Source organism: Megalops cyprinoides, chromosome 5, assembly GCF_013368585.1.
Source record: "Megalops cyprinoides isolate fMegCyp1 chromosome 5, fMegCyp1.pri, whole genome shotgun sequence".
Classification (NCBI taxonomy): domain Eukaryota; kingdom Metazoa; phylum Chordata; class Actinopteri; order Elopiformes; family Megalopidae; genus Megalops; species Megalops cyprinoides.
Genome location: NC_050587.1, coordinates 12,608,162 through 12,624,494, shown reverse-complemented (window position 1 = coordinate 12,624,494; position 16,333 = coordinate 12,608,162). Strand labels below are relative to the sequence as shown.

The 16,333-nt window shown below is 46.0% G+C and overlaps 1 protein-coding gene across 4 annotated transcripts in view; it reads right to left on the bottom strand.

Annotated features, from left to right (window-relative positions):
- The window catches only part of ctif (CBP80/20-dependent translation initiation factor), a 104,045-nt gene that overhangs the window by 75,110 nt on the left and 12,602 nt on the right, over positions 1-16,333 (bottom strand). For all 4 annotated transcript variants that reach the window (XM_036529230.1, XM_036529232.1, XM_036529229.1 and 1 more), the window contains exons 2-4: positions 9,797-10,017; positions 7,574-7,645; positions 253-375 (exon numbers count right to left, since the gene is read on the bottom strand). In XM_036529230.1, coding sequence (XP_036385123.1) covers positions 253-375; positions 7,574-7,645; positions 9,797-9,976 — 375 coding nt within the window. In that variant the 5' untranslated portion in view covers positions 9,977-10,017. The remainder of the gene's footprint in view (positions 1-252; positions 376-7,573; positions 7,646-9,796; positions 10,018-16,333) is intronic.

The following is a 16,333-nucleotide window of genomic DNA, read 5'->3' as shown; positions in this document are numbered from 1 at the left end:
ATATACATAAAGATGTGAAACTACGAGGGTGTAGGTAATATCTAATGTGACTTTACTGTAACATATGACCTTGTGAATGTACAGACCAGCTTCTTTTCAGTTTGTTTCATTTTCTGGAGCGTTATGCTTTGTTGTTGGAGCTCCAATGTTAGCAGTTCCAGTCCTGAATGACCAGAGGCCTTTGGGTTTTGTGGTCCTTTGAACCGGTCCTGTGAGAAGTAACCAGTGCATGTTTGAGTGACGGAAGAGTACCTTCGCTTGTCCTCTGAACTGGCTGTTTCTCCCTCGACTACCGGACCTGGACCCGGAACCGGGCCTGGACCCTGAGCTGGGCCGGGACCCGGTGCTGCCGTTGCTGCTGTGCTCCCAATCGTCCTGCAAAGGCAGGAAACTGGGTCAGAACCAAGGAAGGCAACAAAGACGAGAGCAAAGAACTCTCCAGAAAGACAAGAGGACATTCTCGCTGGTCTTCCAGGCTCCACGCACAACTGCACATTATATTGCACTGTAGGGACACTTTGGTACAATTACCAAAGCACACGTCTGCCAGGATAATAGACAGTAATCACACACAAATGAACAGAGTGAATGTAATACAGTCTGCCCTTCGCCGTCAGCGATCGCCGTCTACAGCGGGTCTCAATCATTTCCTGGAGGCACAATTACCGTCATATTACCTGGAGGCCCAATTACTGCAAATTACCTATCAATTTATTGTCACAGAAATAGTGGCCATACTTTTGAAGCTGAGGAAGTACAAATTGGAAAATAAGGCCAAAGCTTCGGTTCAGCTCATGATTGAATTTGCTTTCATTATAGTGCCTCTTTCCCAGTCATGTCTAAACATAAATACAGTACAAAAATACAGTAGGTACATACAGTAAACACAGAGTGAAGGGATTTAAAGGAAACGGGTCCCTATTTCTCATACAAAAGACGTCTTCAGTGTGGAGAAACAAATCTTTCTTATGTTGCTTTTTCTTGAACTACACAAGGATGTAAACTCGAAGTCAAGAGTTTTCATGGTTACAAGATGAACAATACCATATATAATAGCACTGTATAAATAACATATGTATTTCTTCCCCCAGCAAAGACACACTGCTCAGGGCTATGATAAGACATCATCCTTTTTGGGGACATACTAACTTACTGCTAACACAGTCTCATTTATTTGTGCAAAGGGATTTTTATGTGAGCTATTCGGGTCCACTGCTTTGGTAAAAGGTCATACAACTGCATTCCACTGGGGATTTGACCCCACGACCATGCGCAGAACCCTGTTCTCTGATCATGCACCACCTGTTCAGCAAGAAGCAACACTGAGGCGGCTGCTAAATCCAAAGCGTCATGAGCTCCGCCCACACTCAGCTGCGCTGAGGGTAAACTACGGCATTCCAAAATGGAAAAAGAGTAGCACGCAAACAAGTGGAAGTTAACTACGCTTGACAGACACTGAACTTGAAAAGCAAACAGAAAAATCAATAGCACTGTTGATCACTCGTAACTCTCACAGCAACGTACGCCAAGGCTGTCCCCACCTCCGGCCTTCACCGAATCCATTACATTACTTATGCTTCGTTAATGCTGATGAGGCCCCGTAACCCCTAGCAACCTGATCTGCTCGCTCCGTTCGTGCCTCTGAGCGGTGCATAATTCTGTGAAAATGTATACGGGCCGCGGCGCAAAGCCGATTCGTTCCTCAGGCTTTCTGCAGAGGGAGAGACAGGGGTTGGAGGGGGCGGTTATTTGTCTCCACTTCCTGTTTTATTTCGGTCCCACGCTCCGCTCCTGCGCATTGCGAGGAGACCGAGAGCTCGAAACCCAATACCCAGCACCACCTCCGCCTCTACTACGCCACCTGCTACACCGAGTGACCCTCTCAAGCAGGCTGTAAACTCAGAATACGGCCATATGAACCTTCTTTAACGACAGCGGCAATTGCACATCTACTGCGTTTCACACACTGTGCAAATAGGGAAAAGGCAAAAAAACAAAACAAAATTGGGAGCAAAGATCAACAGCACACTGGAGGCAATCACAAAGAGTGTTTGTGTTCCGTGTGTTTGATTTGATAAGAGCTCACACTTGAAAAATTCGATTTCTACTGCTTGAAGCACTTAAGGAAGGATGGCACCAGCTTGTATGTGCTGTAGTCCTGTCCAGTTCGAGCCTACAAAACAGATTCTGGTATTGTGTGTTGAAAATGAGGATTATGGGAAATATCTCCAAGCAGCCCTGAAGAGACCTGTCCTGAACACAGCGGAATGGTGGGACATTACAGCCAGGGATGCACGGCCCGTCAAACCTCGGCGCTGAAATCTGACCCGTTCCCCCGAACCCTGACCCGTACGCGCACAACCAGCCTGACTGAATCCCGCCCCACACTAACGGCTTACCTGGCGCGGCACCTGTGCCATTGCAAAACAGAGCAAAGGGGAAGAAAACCACAACAGCGCTGCAGTCAGCTCTTTAACAGGAACCGAGGTGTCCGTGTCGCCCGCCTGCCTGCCTGACGCGTCACGAGAAGCCACCGCAGCGCCGGCTGGAGTAACGGGGACACTCCTGCTCCGGCGAGCTCGGCAGCCGGGGCGTGGCCCACTGGAGGGGGGGGGGAGCTGCCGGGGAAACGAAAGTGAAGCCGCTCCCGGCCGTGAGGAACAAAGGGCAGGCAGGCAAGAGCTCTCAGCCCCTCGGCACCTGACTGGAGAGGGTCGGCGTGTGTTCGGGCATGTGTGTGTGTGTGTAGGGGGACAGCGCAAAAAAAAAAAAAAACCATCAAGAGAAAATGTTAAATGACAACAAGCTGGGAAATGTAAAGTGACCCAGAACACTGTGTTCTTTAGGAAGAGGCGTGGCGTCAGGTCTGATAAATGAGTTAGATCTGATGATGTGGGAACAGACACGGTACTGTGCTATGCAGGAAATGCAGGCTGCTATTTTTCTCGGGTAGCATCACAATCAAGAATGCGCCAGTGTGACTTCAGTAAAGGGACGATAATTCATGCAGCAAATTTAGTGCCGATGCAACAGAGGATGAATGGTCCTAATGAAAAGATTGGTACAATTTAAATTTATGCAATTGTAATTTGTAAAAAGGACCAGCTATCAAGAATGTATGACATGCTGTGTGTGTGTGTGTGTGTGCGTGTGTGCTGTTAGGTATAAGTAGTCTAAGCAGTTAATTAGAGCCCTGAGTGTGTCTAGGAGCTACTGATAACTGTAATGTAATTAATTTTCACCCACTTGCATTGCGGTCTCAGGAAGCTAATTCAAACAATAATAAGAATTCACCGAATAAAACTGGTGCTTTGTAAGCTTTCTTCAAAAAAAGAAAAAGCTTGCATTTCCTACCCCTTTATACACTGAAATCTTTAAATCTTTTCTCAAGTTCAGACTGGAAGCTGCTACTCAACACATTATTTTTATTCATTCATAAAATGGAGAAGCTAATTCCTTGGTTTAATGCTACCACAGTAATAATCATAGCTAGGAGTGGCACAGCACTATCAATCTGCCTTTAAATATACAGAATGACCTAAGTGTACTGTCTGAAGTTCATCTTAAAATGACTGCTACCGGCTGTAGCTTTAACTAGCAAATGTAAAATATGATATACAATCTCAACATTTTAAACAGTGATCCCTTTCAGAGCATTCAAAGGTTTTGGAACTGTTTTGATGTTTTGCAGAGAAATTATTTGGGACTCTAAATTGTTCATGCTTTTTGAGGTCAATTTACCATCTACCGTTAGGGAAAGAATCCACTGGGTTACGCTAATACTGTCAAGCTAGCTGTCATACCACTCAGCTTACTGTTGAGCCTTGCCTTTTGTTGTTTTGCAGTTTTGTCCAAATCACAAGGCAGTTGTGAAGCATAAGAGTGCTTTGTTGACAATTTATCAAAAAAAGTCAGAGAGCTGAGAGCTACTGTGGCAGGGTATCCTTCCACACTGTATAGGCCAGCCGCAGCAGTGCAAATCCTGAGGTCGGTTACCACAGTGTGGTTAAATTTTGAAAAGCTGAACTCAAATGTACAGCTACAGGGCTAATGACATGCAAAGAATTAAGCACTGAAGAATTAAGAGGGCAAATAAACCAACAATTAATCTGTCACACGCTTGACTTGCTATCAATTAGAAGCTTGCCACGCCCTGATCTCATCCATTGCCTCTCAGAAATATTCATGCTGCATGTCATCCAAATGAGGCTTGCTTATCCACTTCATTCCACATTAACAGTGGCGATCTAAGGGCGGGGCACAAGAGTCAAGTGGTACACCACTTTCAAATTATTACTGACACTAGGCTCAAGATAATTATGTGTAATTGCTGTTCATCACAAGTACCACACCTCTTCGAAAGACATTTTTTACTTAAAAATGACAAGCAACCATTGAATAGCTAGAATGTTTGCATACAAAACATGCATGAAATTCCCAAATGTTTATACAACTACTTAAATGAAATTGAAGCAACACATAACACAGATGAATGACATTAAAAACATTAAAAATGCTAACCATTAAATACTATGTTAACTTACTGAAAGAAAGATCTTTTGCAGCAATCTGCAGTTTAGAATCATGGATACTTTGGCTATGCATGCACATGCACGCATAGTAGTATATCTGACTATGTTTGCCATTGATGACTTGAGCAAAGTAATTTGAATTGCTTCAGTAAATACCCCACAGAAATGGATCAACTCTGAAATGTGAACTATGTAAATTGCTCTTGGTAAGGGCATCTTCTAAACCAATAATAAAACAGACATATCTTTCTAAATGACAGATACAGAGGTCAAGTAGCCACTGAGGTCAGCTATCCAGAAACAAGCTGACTGTACATCTGTAGCAACAGCCTTTCACTCCTTTATGTCTAACATTCATCCAGTACATTATCAGCAATAAGTTTCCATTATAATGTTTTCAATGGCTACCACAAACCCCCCTGAGCACAACAACATAATCCACTAACAACCTACACTACAACCCCAGACCTGAACAAAGATTAGGGGGCTCTTTGAAGGGCTGGACCTTTAACTGTGGCTGTGATGGCAGGAGGGGCCCCCCAAGCCACTTCAGACTTCAAGACGTCTTTCAGAGGTTCTTTGAGGTCTTTGAAAAGCAGGGTCACAGCATTGTGTTAAAGGGCGAGGGTATGTGCGTGTGAAATGTCCTGCCGCAGCACCTCATCTTCTGACCTGAGCAGCCCCTGGCTGAGACTGTCACCCTTGCACAGAGCCCACATGGAGCGGAAAAGAGGCCTGTTTCTGGACACAAAGTGGCTACCACGTGCACGCGCTCACAGGCACACACAGAATCAAAAATGCGCATGTGTGAGCATCACCACACTGGATTCCCTCTCTGAGGTAACTAGCAAGTAAGGCAACATGAGACAATTTTACATTGAACCACATCACGTAACCCCACTGAGGTCCAAGACAGGACTCTAAATGACAACCCCAAATGCTAACACATCAACCGTAGACAAATGCCGCTATAAGGGCCAGATCGATGATATGTGTTTACTGTATGTCTACCCTTATTACAACAGCTGTGGCAGGATTTGCGGTTGAACTGCAGGCTGAACTGAGATAAACCGTGTTGGACAGAGAGCTGGTAACCGCTACACCACATGCTGGATGAACTCAGGGCTTCGCGTGCATTGATCATGTGACGCAGTGGAAGTGCTGGGGGAAACGGAGGCGTGCATGGAACCCGGCTGGCCGTGCCAGCGGGCCGTTTCATTGGCAGACGGTCCCGTGGAGGCCCTCGTGCACGCCCTCCAATCACTGTGCCAAAAACCGCAGACACAAAACAGGAGGTGGTGCGACGGGAAATGCCTTCCCCCAGACACCGCCGCGCGATGGAGAGAGGAGCGCTGGCGGAAAGCGCCTATGCCAGACACACTGCAGCCGGCAGGTGCTGTAATGTAGCTGAATCATGCTGATTTACAGCACATGAAAAGCAGGGGAAAGGCCTGCCTTGGCCTCTCTCTCTCTCAAGCAGTCGGATCAGCATGGAAACGCGGTCTCCTAGCAACCGGTTACACAATACATATGGAGAAACAAAAAGGTGAACAATGAAATGGGGGGAGGGGTTAAATGATACTTTTATTCAAGAGATACTGAAATTTTGGAAACACTTAAGCAAAGCGAGGCACATTTGGCCAAGCCTCGCAGGTGAAACAGTACTGCGAGAACTGCCTTTCACTCTGTAAGGGTAATCAATTTTCTGTTTCAAATTCATTTTCAAGTTGCAAACGAACACTCTATCATGCACTTGCAGGTTGTACCTGAAAGCCCTTGTTGAAAAATGGCCTCGCCCAGTTTCATCTTCATCTTTCATCAAGGAAATATGTTTATTATAATTATAGGACAATAATGGATTGCGGTTCTGCTGCCCCTTGCATGGATTTTAAAACACTGCACAGTGCTGAGGGGTGACTCACCTCAGCCACCACTAAAGTGGAGCACCCACCTGGCCCTCTGGGTAATGTACAACAGCCATCTTGCACCAAACACATGTTAGCCGAAGTGGAAAGGGAGGAATTTAATTTAGTTAAACTGGGGAATTACTGGGCCAGACTGAAAGCGCCAGATTGGGAATTTGAGGAAACCCCCCCTCCTATTTAATGACCACAGTGAGTCGGGACCTTCTCACTGCAAAGACGGCAGCTCTACAGCACACTGTCCTCATCAGTGCAGTAGGGAATTGGTCTTCTGCTGGGTTCTGAGGAAAGTCTACCGCCTATCAGCCCCGCTGCACCAACATGGATTTCATACTAGGTCTCCAACCCCAAGTGCTAACCCAGCCCAGGCCTGCTCAGCTGCAGCTATACGGCAGGAGACAGTTATAGGCTAGTGCTGCTGCTGACTGCTTAGCAATACAAGCAAAACCTTTTTTCTTATGTGGACTGAGTTGCCATTTAAGATTCTGCGAGAGTTAAATTGAAATAAGCCCATGAGTATATTTCTGACCTAAAAAGAAGTAAAAAAAAATCATGTGTGGATCACTTTTAGAATACCTTCATAAAATACAATTTGAAGACATCTACAACTTATCTGCGATTATATTTTAAGATTTCTTTATCCCTAATGAGAAGTCAGTAAAAAAAAGGTGGTCAGTATGTGACAATCCACACAAAGAGTGTTCCCTCTGACTTAAAAAAATATTTATATATATATATAGTAAGAATATAACCTAAAGTAAGAAAAAAAGAAAATGATTTTGCAGCCTTTGACTACAAATTCCACGAGTTAAGATAATTGCATACTGAAGGCTTTTCATCAACTGGCTAACAACAGATATCCAATAAGGGATGGGCTGTGTCACGTGACTAACCTTGCTTTGTCATTGAAAACCGTGCCGGTTTGAGGCTTTCCCCCCTTACATCCACCCCTACAGTCCGATCCGTCGGCCCTTGTTTAAAGCCAATCAGAGACTGCAGCGGAGTGTACATCGATCAGATCCCAGCATCCCCTGGGAGTGGCGACACATGTTGGCACTTGCGCTGAGGTGTGAAGCCCTGCCTCCAGGGCAGCGGACCAGGAACAGCTGCACCACTCACCGGCTTGGAAGAGCCCCTCCCCCGCGAAGACGACCAGCTCCCGTCTATCTTGTCGCTGCAGTCCTCAGTCCACTACATGAGAGAGGGAGGGAAGGAGGGAGGGAGGAGGAGAAGGGAAGGGAGGGGGAGAGAGAGAGAGAGGATGACAATGACGGATGAGCCATGCTTCTTCTCCTCTTCCCATTAGCATGTAGAGATCGGCGCTACCACCACAAACAGGGGTAGATCGCATTCCACACACGCGTGCTATATGGAGGCTAGCCTTGGCTTCGCTGGCTTAATGCAGCACTTTCCTCACACAAAAAGGCACATTCAGACACACATGTGCGTTAGTGTAGCGCAGTGGCAGGGCACAGCACTCGTAACCCAAAAGCTGCTGGTTCGATCCCCTGGCGAACAAAGAACCTTAACCCAAATTGCCAAAATATCCAGCAGTATAAATGGGAAATGTAAATAAGCTACTGTCTGTGTACTGCTCTGGATAACAGCATCTGCCTAAGCAAATGTAATGCAATGCATGTGTGCCCTTGAAGTAAGGTCCTGTAAACAACCTGCTTTGGGCCCCCCGAAAGGGGAGGACAGAGAAGCTCACATGCACACGCTATACACTGACACTCAACCTCTGACGAGCTGTGATTCCTGAAGTGGGGTTATTCTGGTCCAGCATTTACTACGGGGCAAGATTATCCATAGGGTAAACTGGTCTGACATCCTGTTCCCCCTCATGTCAAATGACAGTACAGATGCAAAAAGTGCATTCTGACCATGCTGTTTCTGTCTGCTTTGGGTTTTGTCGTGTCATCGGCAGGGATCTGGAGAAAAACCAAAGCAATTTTTCCCTTCTTGCTCAGAAAGGCATCCATCCTTGAGTTCAGTTCACAGTTCAATGGGTCGGAGCAGTATGTTTACCTAAGTACTGCTCTTTTTTGGTAGGGTTCAATGAATTGTGAGCCAGCCACATCAGTGATGTTGCAGTTACATACATTCTCACGAATGATGATCTTACACTCTATGAGAATTATAGAAGAAAGACCGTTAAAGAAAACAAATGGCCACATCCATCCCAGCTTATAAAACTGGCAAACTCAGCAAAATAATATTTAACAAGAAAGAGGATTGAAATTACTTATAACATTAAAATGATGGGTAGGTGCAAAGGTTTAAATGAAACTGCTGCAACATAGTCTACCTCACTGGTCATCTCTGAGGAGCTGAGGATAGCCCTATCGACCTGTGTCGGTAAGCACACTCAATTGGAAGGCTTCAAAATGTCCTGGGACTGGCGTAAAACATCACGCTGCCAGACCAATAGCTTCCCTCCAATCACGGTGGCTCTTCCGAACTAGCACTGGCATGTGAGGATAAAGGTGATTGGCCCACAAAGTGCCTTTGTTTTCCAAGCGCTGAGGCGTCATTCGGGAAGCCCTCTTATCTCATTACGGTGACCAGCACCCAGCCCTTGCGCCAGGGAGGGCTGCGTCCATAAAAAGGGTCCCCTCCGAGGATTACGTAAATACTGATTAAAGTCACAAGCTCCGGCAGTTTGGGGGAAGAAATGCTTGTTCCTGTTTTGTCCTTTGCTTGGTTTTTTTTAAGGCCATACCACTACCGCTAACACTCCTACCCTTGTCAAATCTGAAAAAGTAGATGAGAGGTTCTACTCACTATCACCGCTCACTGTCCTGAAACTATTCTGAAATGGATGGATAACATTCAAAGTGTAGCCTATGTAAGTCTCTCTGGATAAGAATGTCTGCTAAATGACAAAAATGTCATAACAACAATGTAATGAAACCCAGACTTAACAATGTGAGTCCCCTGAGATTACATTACCTAACTGGCATTTAGCAGATTCTCTTATCCAGAGCGACTTAAATAGGTTACAATTTTTACATGTTACCCATTTGCACAGCTGGATATTTACTGAGGCAATTTTGTGTTTAATACCTCACCCAAAGATACAACAGCAGTGCCCCGGCAGGGAATCGAACCGGCAACCTTTTGGTTACGAGCCCTGCTCCTTTACCACTATGCTACACTGCCACCTCAAGGTCTGGCATTCACGCTGGTTTGTCTCAGTGTTCTGGATGCAGCAGGTGCACCGTCAGCCCCCAATCTGAACACCCCGTTTGGGAGCGCCTCTGTCCCCATCAGGCCATCTTACCCCAGTTCTAGGGAGCGCGCAGCGTTAGCGTAACGCCGCAGAGCCGGGCGCACACTCACCTGTGACACGTGCGACTGCGTCTTCTCCCCGTCGCCGTCCGCCTCGCTCTTGTCGCTCAGCAGGCCCTGCACCTGGTACTCCAGCACGTAGCTGTCAATGAAGCGCTCCAGCTCCTCGATCTCCTGCGAGCGCGTGCTGCCCGCCTCCGAGGACGCCGACGCCACCGACGAGTTCTCCATGGCAACCTTCCGCTGGCGGGGGAGGGTGGGATGGGCGGGACCTAGGGAGGTAGGCAGGGCCGGGAATGCCAAACTGGTTAGAAAAGAACACGCTAATCGGATTCAACATTTCAGGTATGGAGCCTTTCGGGCTGAAAATATCAGCTTGACACATGGATCATTTCGGGTATGGAGCCTTTCGGGCTGAAAATATCAGCTTGTTCTCTCTTTCATTTTCTGTTTTTTTATTAAACCTGAAAAATGCACCAGCTGCGTTGGCAATTAATCTGCTATTAAACTATACAGCATTAATATTTCCATTCAACAAGCATACTACCCCACAAATAAAAGGAAGAAGGCACCATCCTCCACTGAACTGACAGCCAGACAAAAGCATTCCAATGAAATTCCTGCACGGTGCAGTTCCAGCATCACCACCAGCAGGGGCAGCAGAGAGCCACGCCACTTAACAACAGCCCGAGGATCGCACATGTACCTGGTCCAGCACACCCATTCATTCCTATCTACAGACAGAGGGCGGGAACATGGCAACACACAGGCTCGGCTGTTGCTCAATTTCAGTCCTGCCGGGTTGGTTTTTGGCGCACGGCGTCGCTCTGTCCTCCCGATCGGCCCGTTGCTGCTCATTCCCTGGGGGCTCGCCGGGAACGTCCCCTCCGCCCCTGGTCACATGACAGGCAGCTGACGGGCTGGGCCCAGCAGGGCCTGCGGCTAATCCCCTTTAAATCACCGCCTGAGCGCTCACCATGCAAAGAGGATTTACAGCTGTTGCAAGCATCTTGCTAATAACGCTGCGGCTCGGTGTGCCCTTCCAGCCAAAGACTTCATGGCCTGACAATGGCACAGCCGCGGGCGCTAGCGCCACATTAGCCAGATATCTGTCATCGCAAGCCAGAACGCTTCCGAGTACAGAGGAATCAGTTCATTTATCGATACTCTCATGACTTTTCATCGTTTATGTACCAACTACTGCAGCTGAATGCTGTTCCACCTTAAAGCAAACAAAAATTGAATGTCAAGTGCGATTCTGTTTATTTATATTGATTACTGAAACTGAATACGACTTGTAGACATATGGTCTTTTGTTGTGGTGAAACTATAATGCTGCATATCACTAGCTAGGGGTTCAAGGTTTCATAACATTGTGCTTAACGGATCTAAATAATGTTTACGTTTCAGCTTCCAGTTGTTAGTCTGGCTGGCTAAAAAAAGAAAAAAAAAAAAGACTTGCAGGTGACAAGCACAAACACACACACACCTCAGTCTGCAAGCTAAGTGGTTAACATGTGGAGTACAGTATTCTAAGAAGACGGCAATGACTGATTCCTGCTTGTGTAAACAGCCATAAAGTGACCACAGATAAAGGCACCAAAGCAATCAGAACAGTGTAGAAACTCTGATAGGCAGTACGAGCGTAGACCTCAGAACTATCGCTTTCAGTACTGCATACTTCACATACCTGCCACATACCGGGGAGGCGGTCACACAGAGCACACGCTGTCACAGACAGACAAGTCTGATCAGGCACCGAGTGAGCACCAGCCTGACAGGGACCCAAGGCAGAACGGTAAGGTCTAGATGAACGGGGGGTTCCAGTTCTCTCTGCATCAGTTAAACTGGCTTTGAGCAGAATGCAGTCTCGCTTAATTCAGGTTTGGCACCCGCTCGCTGAGGTCCAAAATAACGCAAGCGGAAATGCGGCGAGCACTTTCGCAATCCCCGCTCTTGGCCACCTGCACGCGGCCTTCCAGAATTCCAGGGTGAAGGGCGGCCGCGCGCACAAAGCCGACAGGTGCACAGAGGAAGTGCTGGAAACAGAGGCAGGAAACGCGGCTTTGTGATGAGTGGCAGGAAACGCCGCATCGGGGACCACAGATAATCGCTTATAGGCCGAGGGCTTGGCAGATGGACAAACATGCTTACTATTACAGCAAATGAGGTGAGTGCCAACCAACTCCCCCATGGTGACAGCTTGTCTAATTTACAGTAGACAACATAGCATGCAGTTGTAAACTCGCACAACTGTGACGCTTTTCAGCAGGGCAGTCTGACCCTTCAAGGCCCCCTGGCCATAGGCCCTATGACACAGGGCTTTTCTGAAGCAACGATACAACGACACACACAATCACACACTACATGTAGTGAGTTTTTTTTTTTTTCCCTGAAAGCAATGTTGAACTGCTCTTCATCTTAACCACGCCAATCATACAATATACTGTATGTGTCAATAAGTCAAATGAAAGCATTTGTTTCACAGGAAAGAGCAAAGCCTTTACCAATTCTGTGCTGTTTGTATGAGGGCACAGTGTGTGTGGAAAATGCTAGGCCAAGGACAGCCTGATCAATGAGCTGCCGTAAGTGCAGCGGAGCCTGTGCGTATTGATTTTGCTGTGAGGCGTTTACCACTGAAGTGCGTTCACACAGCCCACTTCCTCACCACACTCGGGCCTCTCTCTCGCTCATTACCACGCCCAATAATGACTTTCTGCGAATTTCCCGGCAGTTCGGCTCTCGCTGGGACCCGCAGCCTGTGTTTCATAGGGAGGTCCAGGCTCCCCCTGAAAGAGTGCTGTGCCTGTGAAACTCTGGCTGTGAATGCACCTTCTGTGGGGCGCTTCCATTCTGGGAACGATTTAACGCGACCTCTCCGACTTCTGTCCTTGACTCCGTGTCTCTGCGCCTGAAGCTATCGCCCTTGGACGTGTGAAAGCCAGCTGTGCTGTAAATGCTGTACATTAATTCCCAGCTATTGAATCACTGTAACCGGACCACACCCATTAAGAAATGACTGTCATTTCTGCAGTCTGTCTGCTCTGTCTATAGTCACATTTCACAATCATTACACAACCACTTCAGTGTTTTTTATTTTTTTAATCTGAGATGGATATTTTACCTGCCTTGTACAGGCTATTTAAGTGCCACGGTACTGCTATTGTATTTAAATAGCACAGTATTGCTATTGTATTTAAATGGCACAAATTCCAAATCTGACTGGCTGGACTACGGGTCCCTTTTGAAAAACTGTAACAGAAGCTGTATCCATTTCACCAAAGCCACTCAACTGGACCGTGGATTTAGATAACAGTTGCCAAAACACAGCCCTCCACTGCTGAACAAGTGCTAACGTGAGGAGGCAGCATGACCTCCTTAAACCTGTGGGGCTCAGTTACTAAATCCTTTCAAATGGGCCCCCCATGCCGTTCACGTGAAATGCTTCAATCACATCACACCTTCAACTAGCCATGCATTCTATCGAGACGCCCTCTACTCTTCAGCACTCTGCATAGCCAACCTCTATCCACAAAGAACTTGAAGAGTCTGTAAATGCGTGGGAAATATACATTAGCTATTTAAGTGTTGTGGAACGTGCTGCCTTCATGCAGAGTAGTGGGGCTCACACAGTGGAGACAGCTGGGTGTCATTCGGAAGCAGAGCAGCCCAGCCCCACCTGGCTGACAGGACAAACAGTGCTCCCATTTCACAGCACGGCCATAAAGAACCAGAGCTCAGCAGCCCTGACTGAGGATCTCTTTGTGTTCTCCTGACGGCGGGGAATTTAACCCTTCGCAGGCCACTTACAATGGGGGAGGCTCCCGGCTCAGTTTCTCGTGAAAACCGCTGAAGGGGAGCAGCACTGCACGTGTGTAGGAATGTGGCAATACTATAACGTGCGCTACCCAATGGCAGTTTTAACCACAGCGAGGTCAGCTGGTTAAATATACGCAACCTGTGCGAATAGCATGCTGGAGTGGACACGCATTTTCTCTACCCTTCGCTTTCCAGTACGTTCGTCACACACAAAGGTGAACCACCTGACCTGCCGGCCTGCTGACACGCTTTTGTTGTCACCTCGTGAACGTGCGGTGAAATTCCTCAGCTCCCCTGCTGTCTGACAGAATCTGCCGTGTTCTCTGAGGGACAGCCTCTCACTGACCGGCTGTGCGAAGCCCGGGCATGTCCGGCCAAGGACCGCACGTTTTCAGAACAGCATGACGACAAGAAAAAAAAAAAAACAGACACAGCACCCATCGGTGCAGTGTGGTCTAACTCAACATAACAGAGCAGCGTGGTTCAGCGCTGTAAGCAACACATCTGGCACAACACTGAAAGGGGTTACTGTGTACTGCAATCTGCAAAGGGTGTGGATGGGATTTTAAGAACAGGAGGTGTTAATGGGACTGTGAACATATGTGTGAAAGAACGTGAATATTCATTGTTTTGGATGGCAGGATTCACAACAGAAAACCTGTTTGGGAGACAATTCAATGATAATTTACTGTTTCCACACTGAATGGAGTAGAGGGTGTTCAGTGCTTTTTCTCTGCAGTTATATTTTGGTCAGAAAACATAGAACAACCTTTGGAAAACAATCACCTGATGGTGATTCCTAAACCATTTTCACAACACACTGAATTTATGAAGACACAAAAATCTAACATTTACACACGTTTTCACCTTACAATGCGTCCCTTAACCAACAACATGCTTTCCATTACATACCTTATCCAATCACAGCCCAGACCAAACTCTATTTATGCAGCCCAATATGTTAAGACAGATACCCAATCAACACAAACTACTTGCTACAAGGCCATTTTAAACCAGCTTCTCCCAGATCAATGTTAACGAAAAGGCAAGATGTACCCTGAAACTTAATCAATTGCTGTCTAGGGACTGGAGTTGTTTTCAGATCATCGATATATTGATTCATTTAAGAAGAGAGACAAAAAAGAAAACCCATTTGCCATTTTATTTAGCATATTATGCAACAAACATAATCTTGTCACCCAGTATTACATTGATTAACATGTCACTTGCCAAAGGTATAACAAAAATGCTGAGTTGTAACACAGATGTAAATGAGCTTGCTACTTGTCAACTGTGTCAAGCTAACTAGCTAATAGTTTTAAGTCAGCTACAGATACTAAGATGGTCGGCTGTGCTTCTGGGATAATGTGGAATAATGATTGGATGCTACTGGTTGTATTTATTCCTGTCAGCTGCCAGTTTCAAAGCACACCAGCAAGTGCACATACTATACTAAACAGAACAAACTTTTCGGATTATCTATCCTGATTCCTTTGTGTTACAATGGCAATGTGCACAGTTCTGCAGAAACCTCCCTGGAAGAACAGTGGAGTAGTGAAATAGTGAATAGTGAAAATTAATATATATATTTTTTATTTATCATAATTCAAAAATATTTCAAGATGAAATACCACTGACATAATATTGTTGTGATAGTTTCTGAACTTATTTCAGAAACATACATTGTTATAGTTTTTATATAGGGTCACTATTTCGCCAGTCATTAGTCTACAACAGTCCATTGTTCAGATGCAATAAAAGCATTAATTTGTTTCTCTATTATATAATTCACAGACTTCTTGTATAAGATGCACTTTTTCGTGGAGCTAGCTGTATCTGTAAGTATTAATTCTGTGTCCATTAAAAAAAAAAAATCAACATTGTATGTATGTATGTTGTATTTTACAACCGAATGCACCGGTGGATCAACTCGTCTGTCCTACTACTAGTAATCTGCATCTTTGGATTCTGCCTCAGGACTCCACACTTAATTTCATAATCTTGAGTCACTGGTTCAAACTGGCTCCCATTTAGTACATGCAGTAGAGAGGCAGAAAAAAAGTTCAACTCGGTGACTGTACCATACTACACACCAGAATTTGTCTGAACACATCAGGCAGTTTACAGTCCAATTCAAAGTTGCCTGATTTTTTGTTCCACATTTTTATACATGTTGCAATATTTTGTGATTATTTTTGACAGTATTTTGTCACAGTGCACAGTGCTTGTCTTGCAGCAGACGAGGTCCCATCTCTGCAGCTGCTCTGATTCAGCTGATACGGTGAGAACGCAGGACAGGAGGGGGGCTGGGCTGCTCGTCATGTGAGCCATGTGGTGCAGAGATAAGGAACCACTTCATGCTTCCACTTAGACACTCTCTAAAGGTGAAATGGGATTTGTGGGTCATTTCTCTTGGCTTAGTGATTGACACATTGACACACGCTGGATCAAAAACCACTGAAACACCACACAGGCTGCTAGCAGTTTGGAGCACCAGCAGGAAACATGCGTGACCTTGTCACTGCTAAAATAAGCCTGATAATTATTTCACCTGAGACAATCTCCAAATATCCATATGCCAGAAATAGACATACAAGGACATAACAAAAATAAAAATGGCTGTGATGAATCCATGGTGAAAATTTTGTCAAGAAATGCAACCTCTTTTCAACAACCTTTACAGTGAAGTGTAGCATGCAACCAGCAACATTACATACACCTACTTGTGCATCTAAAAACCGACAGCCAGACACTTCTGTGGCTACGGGA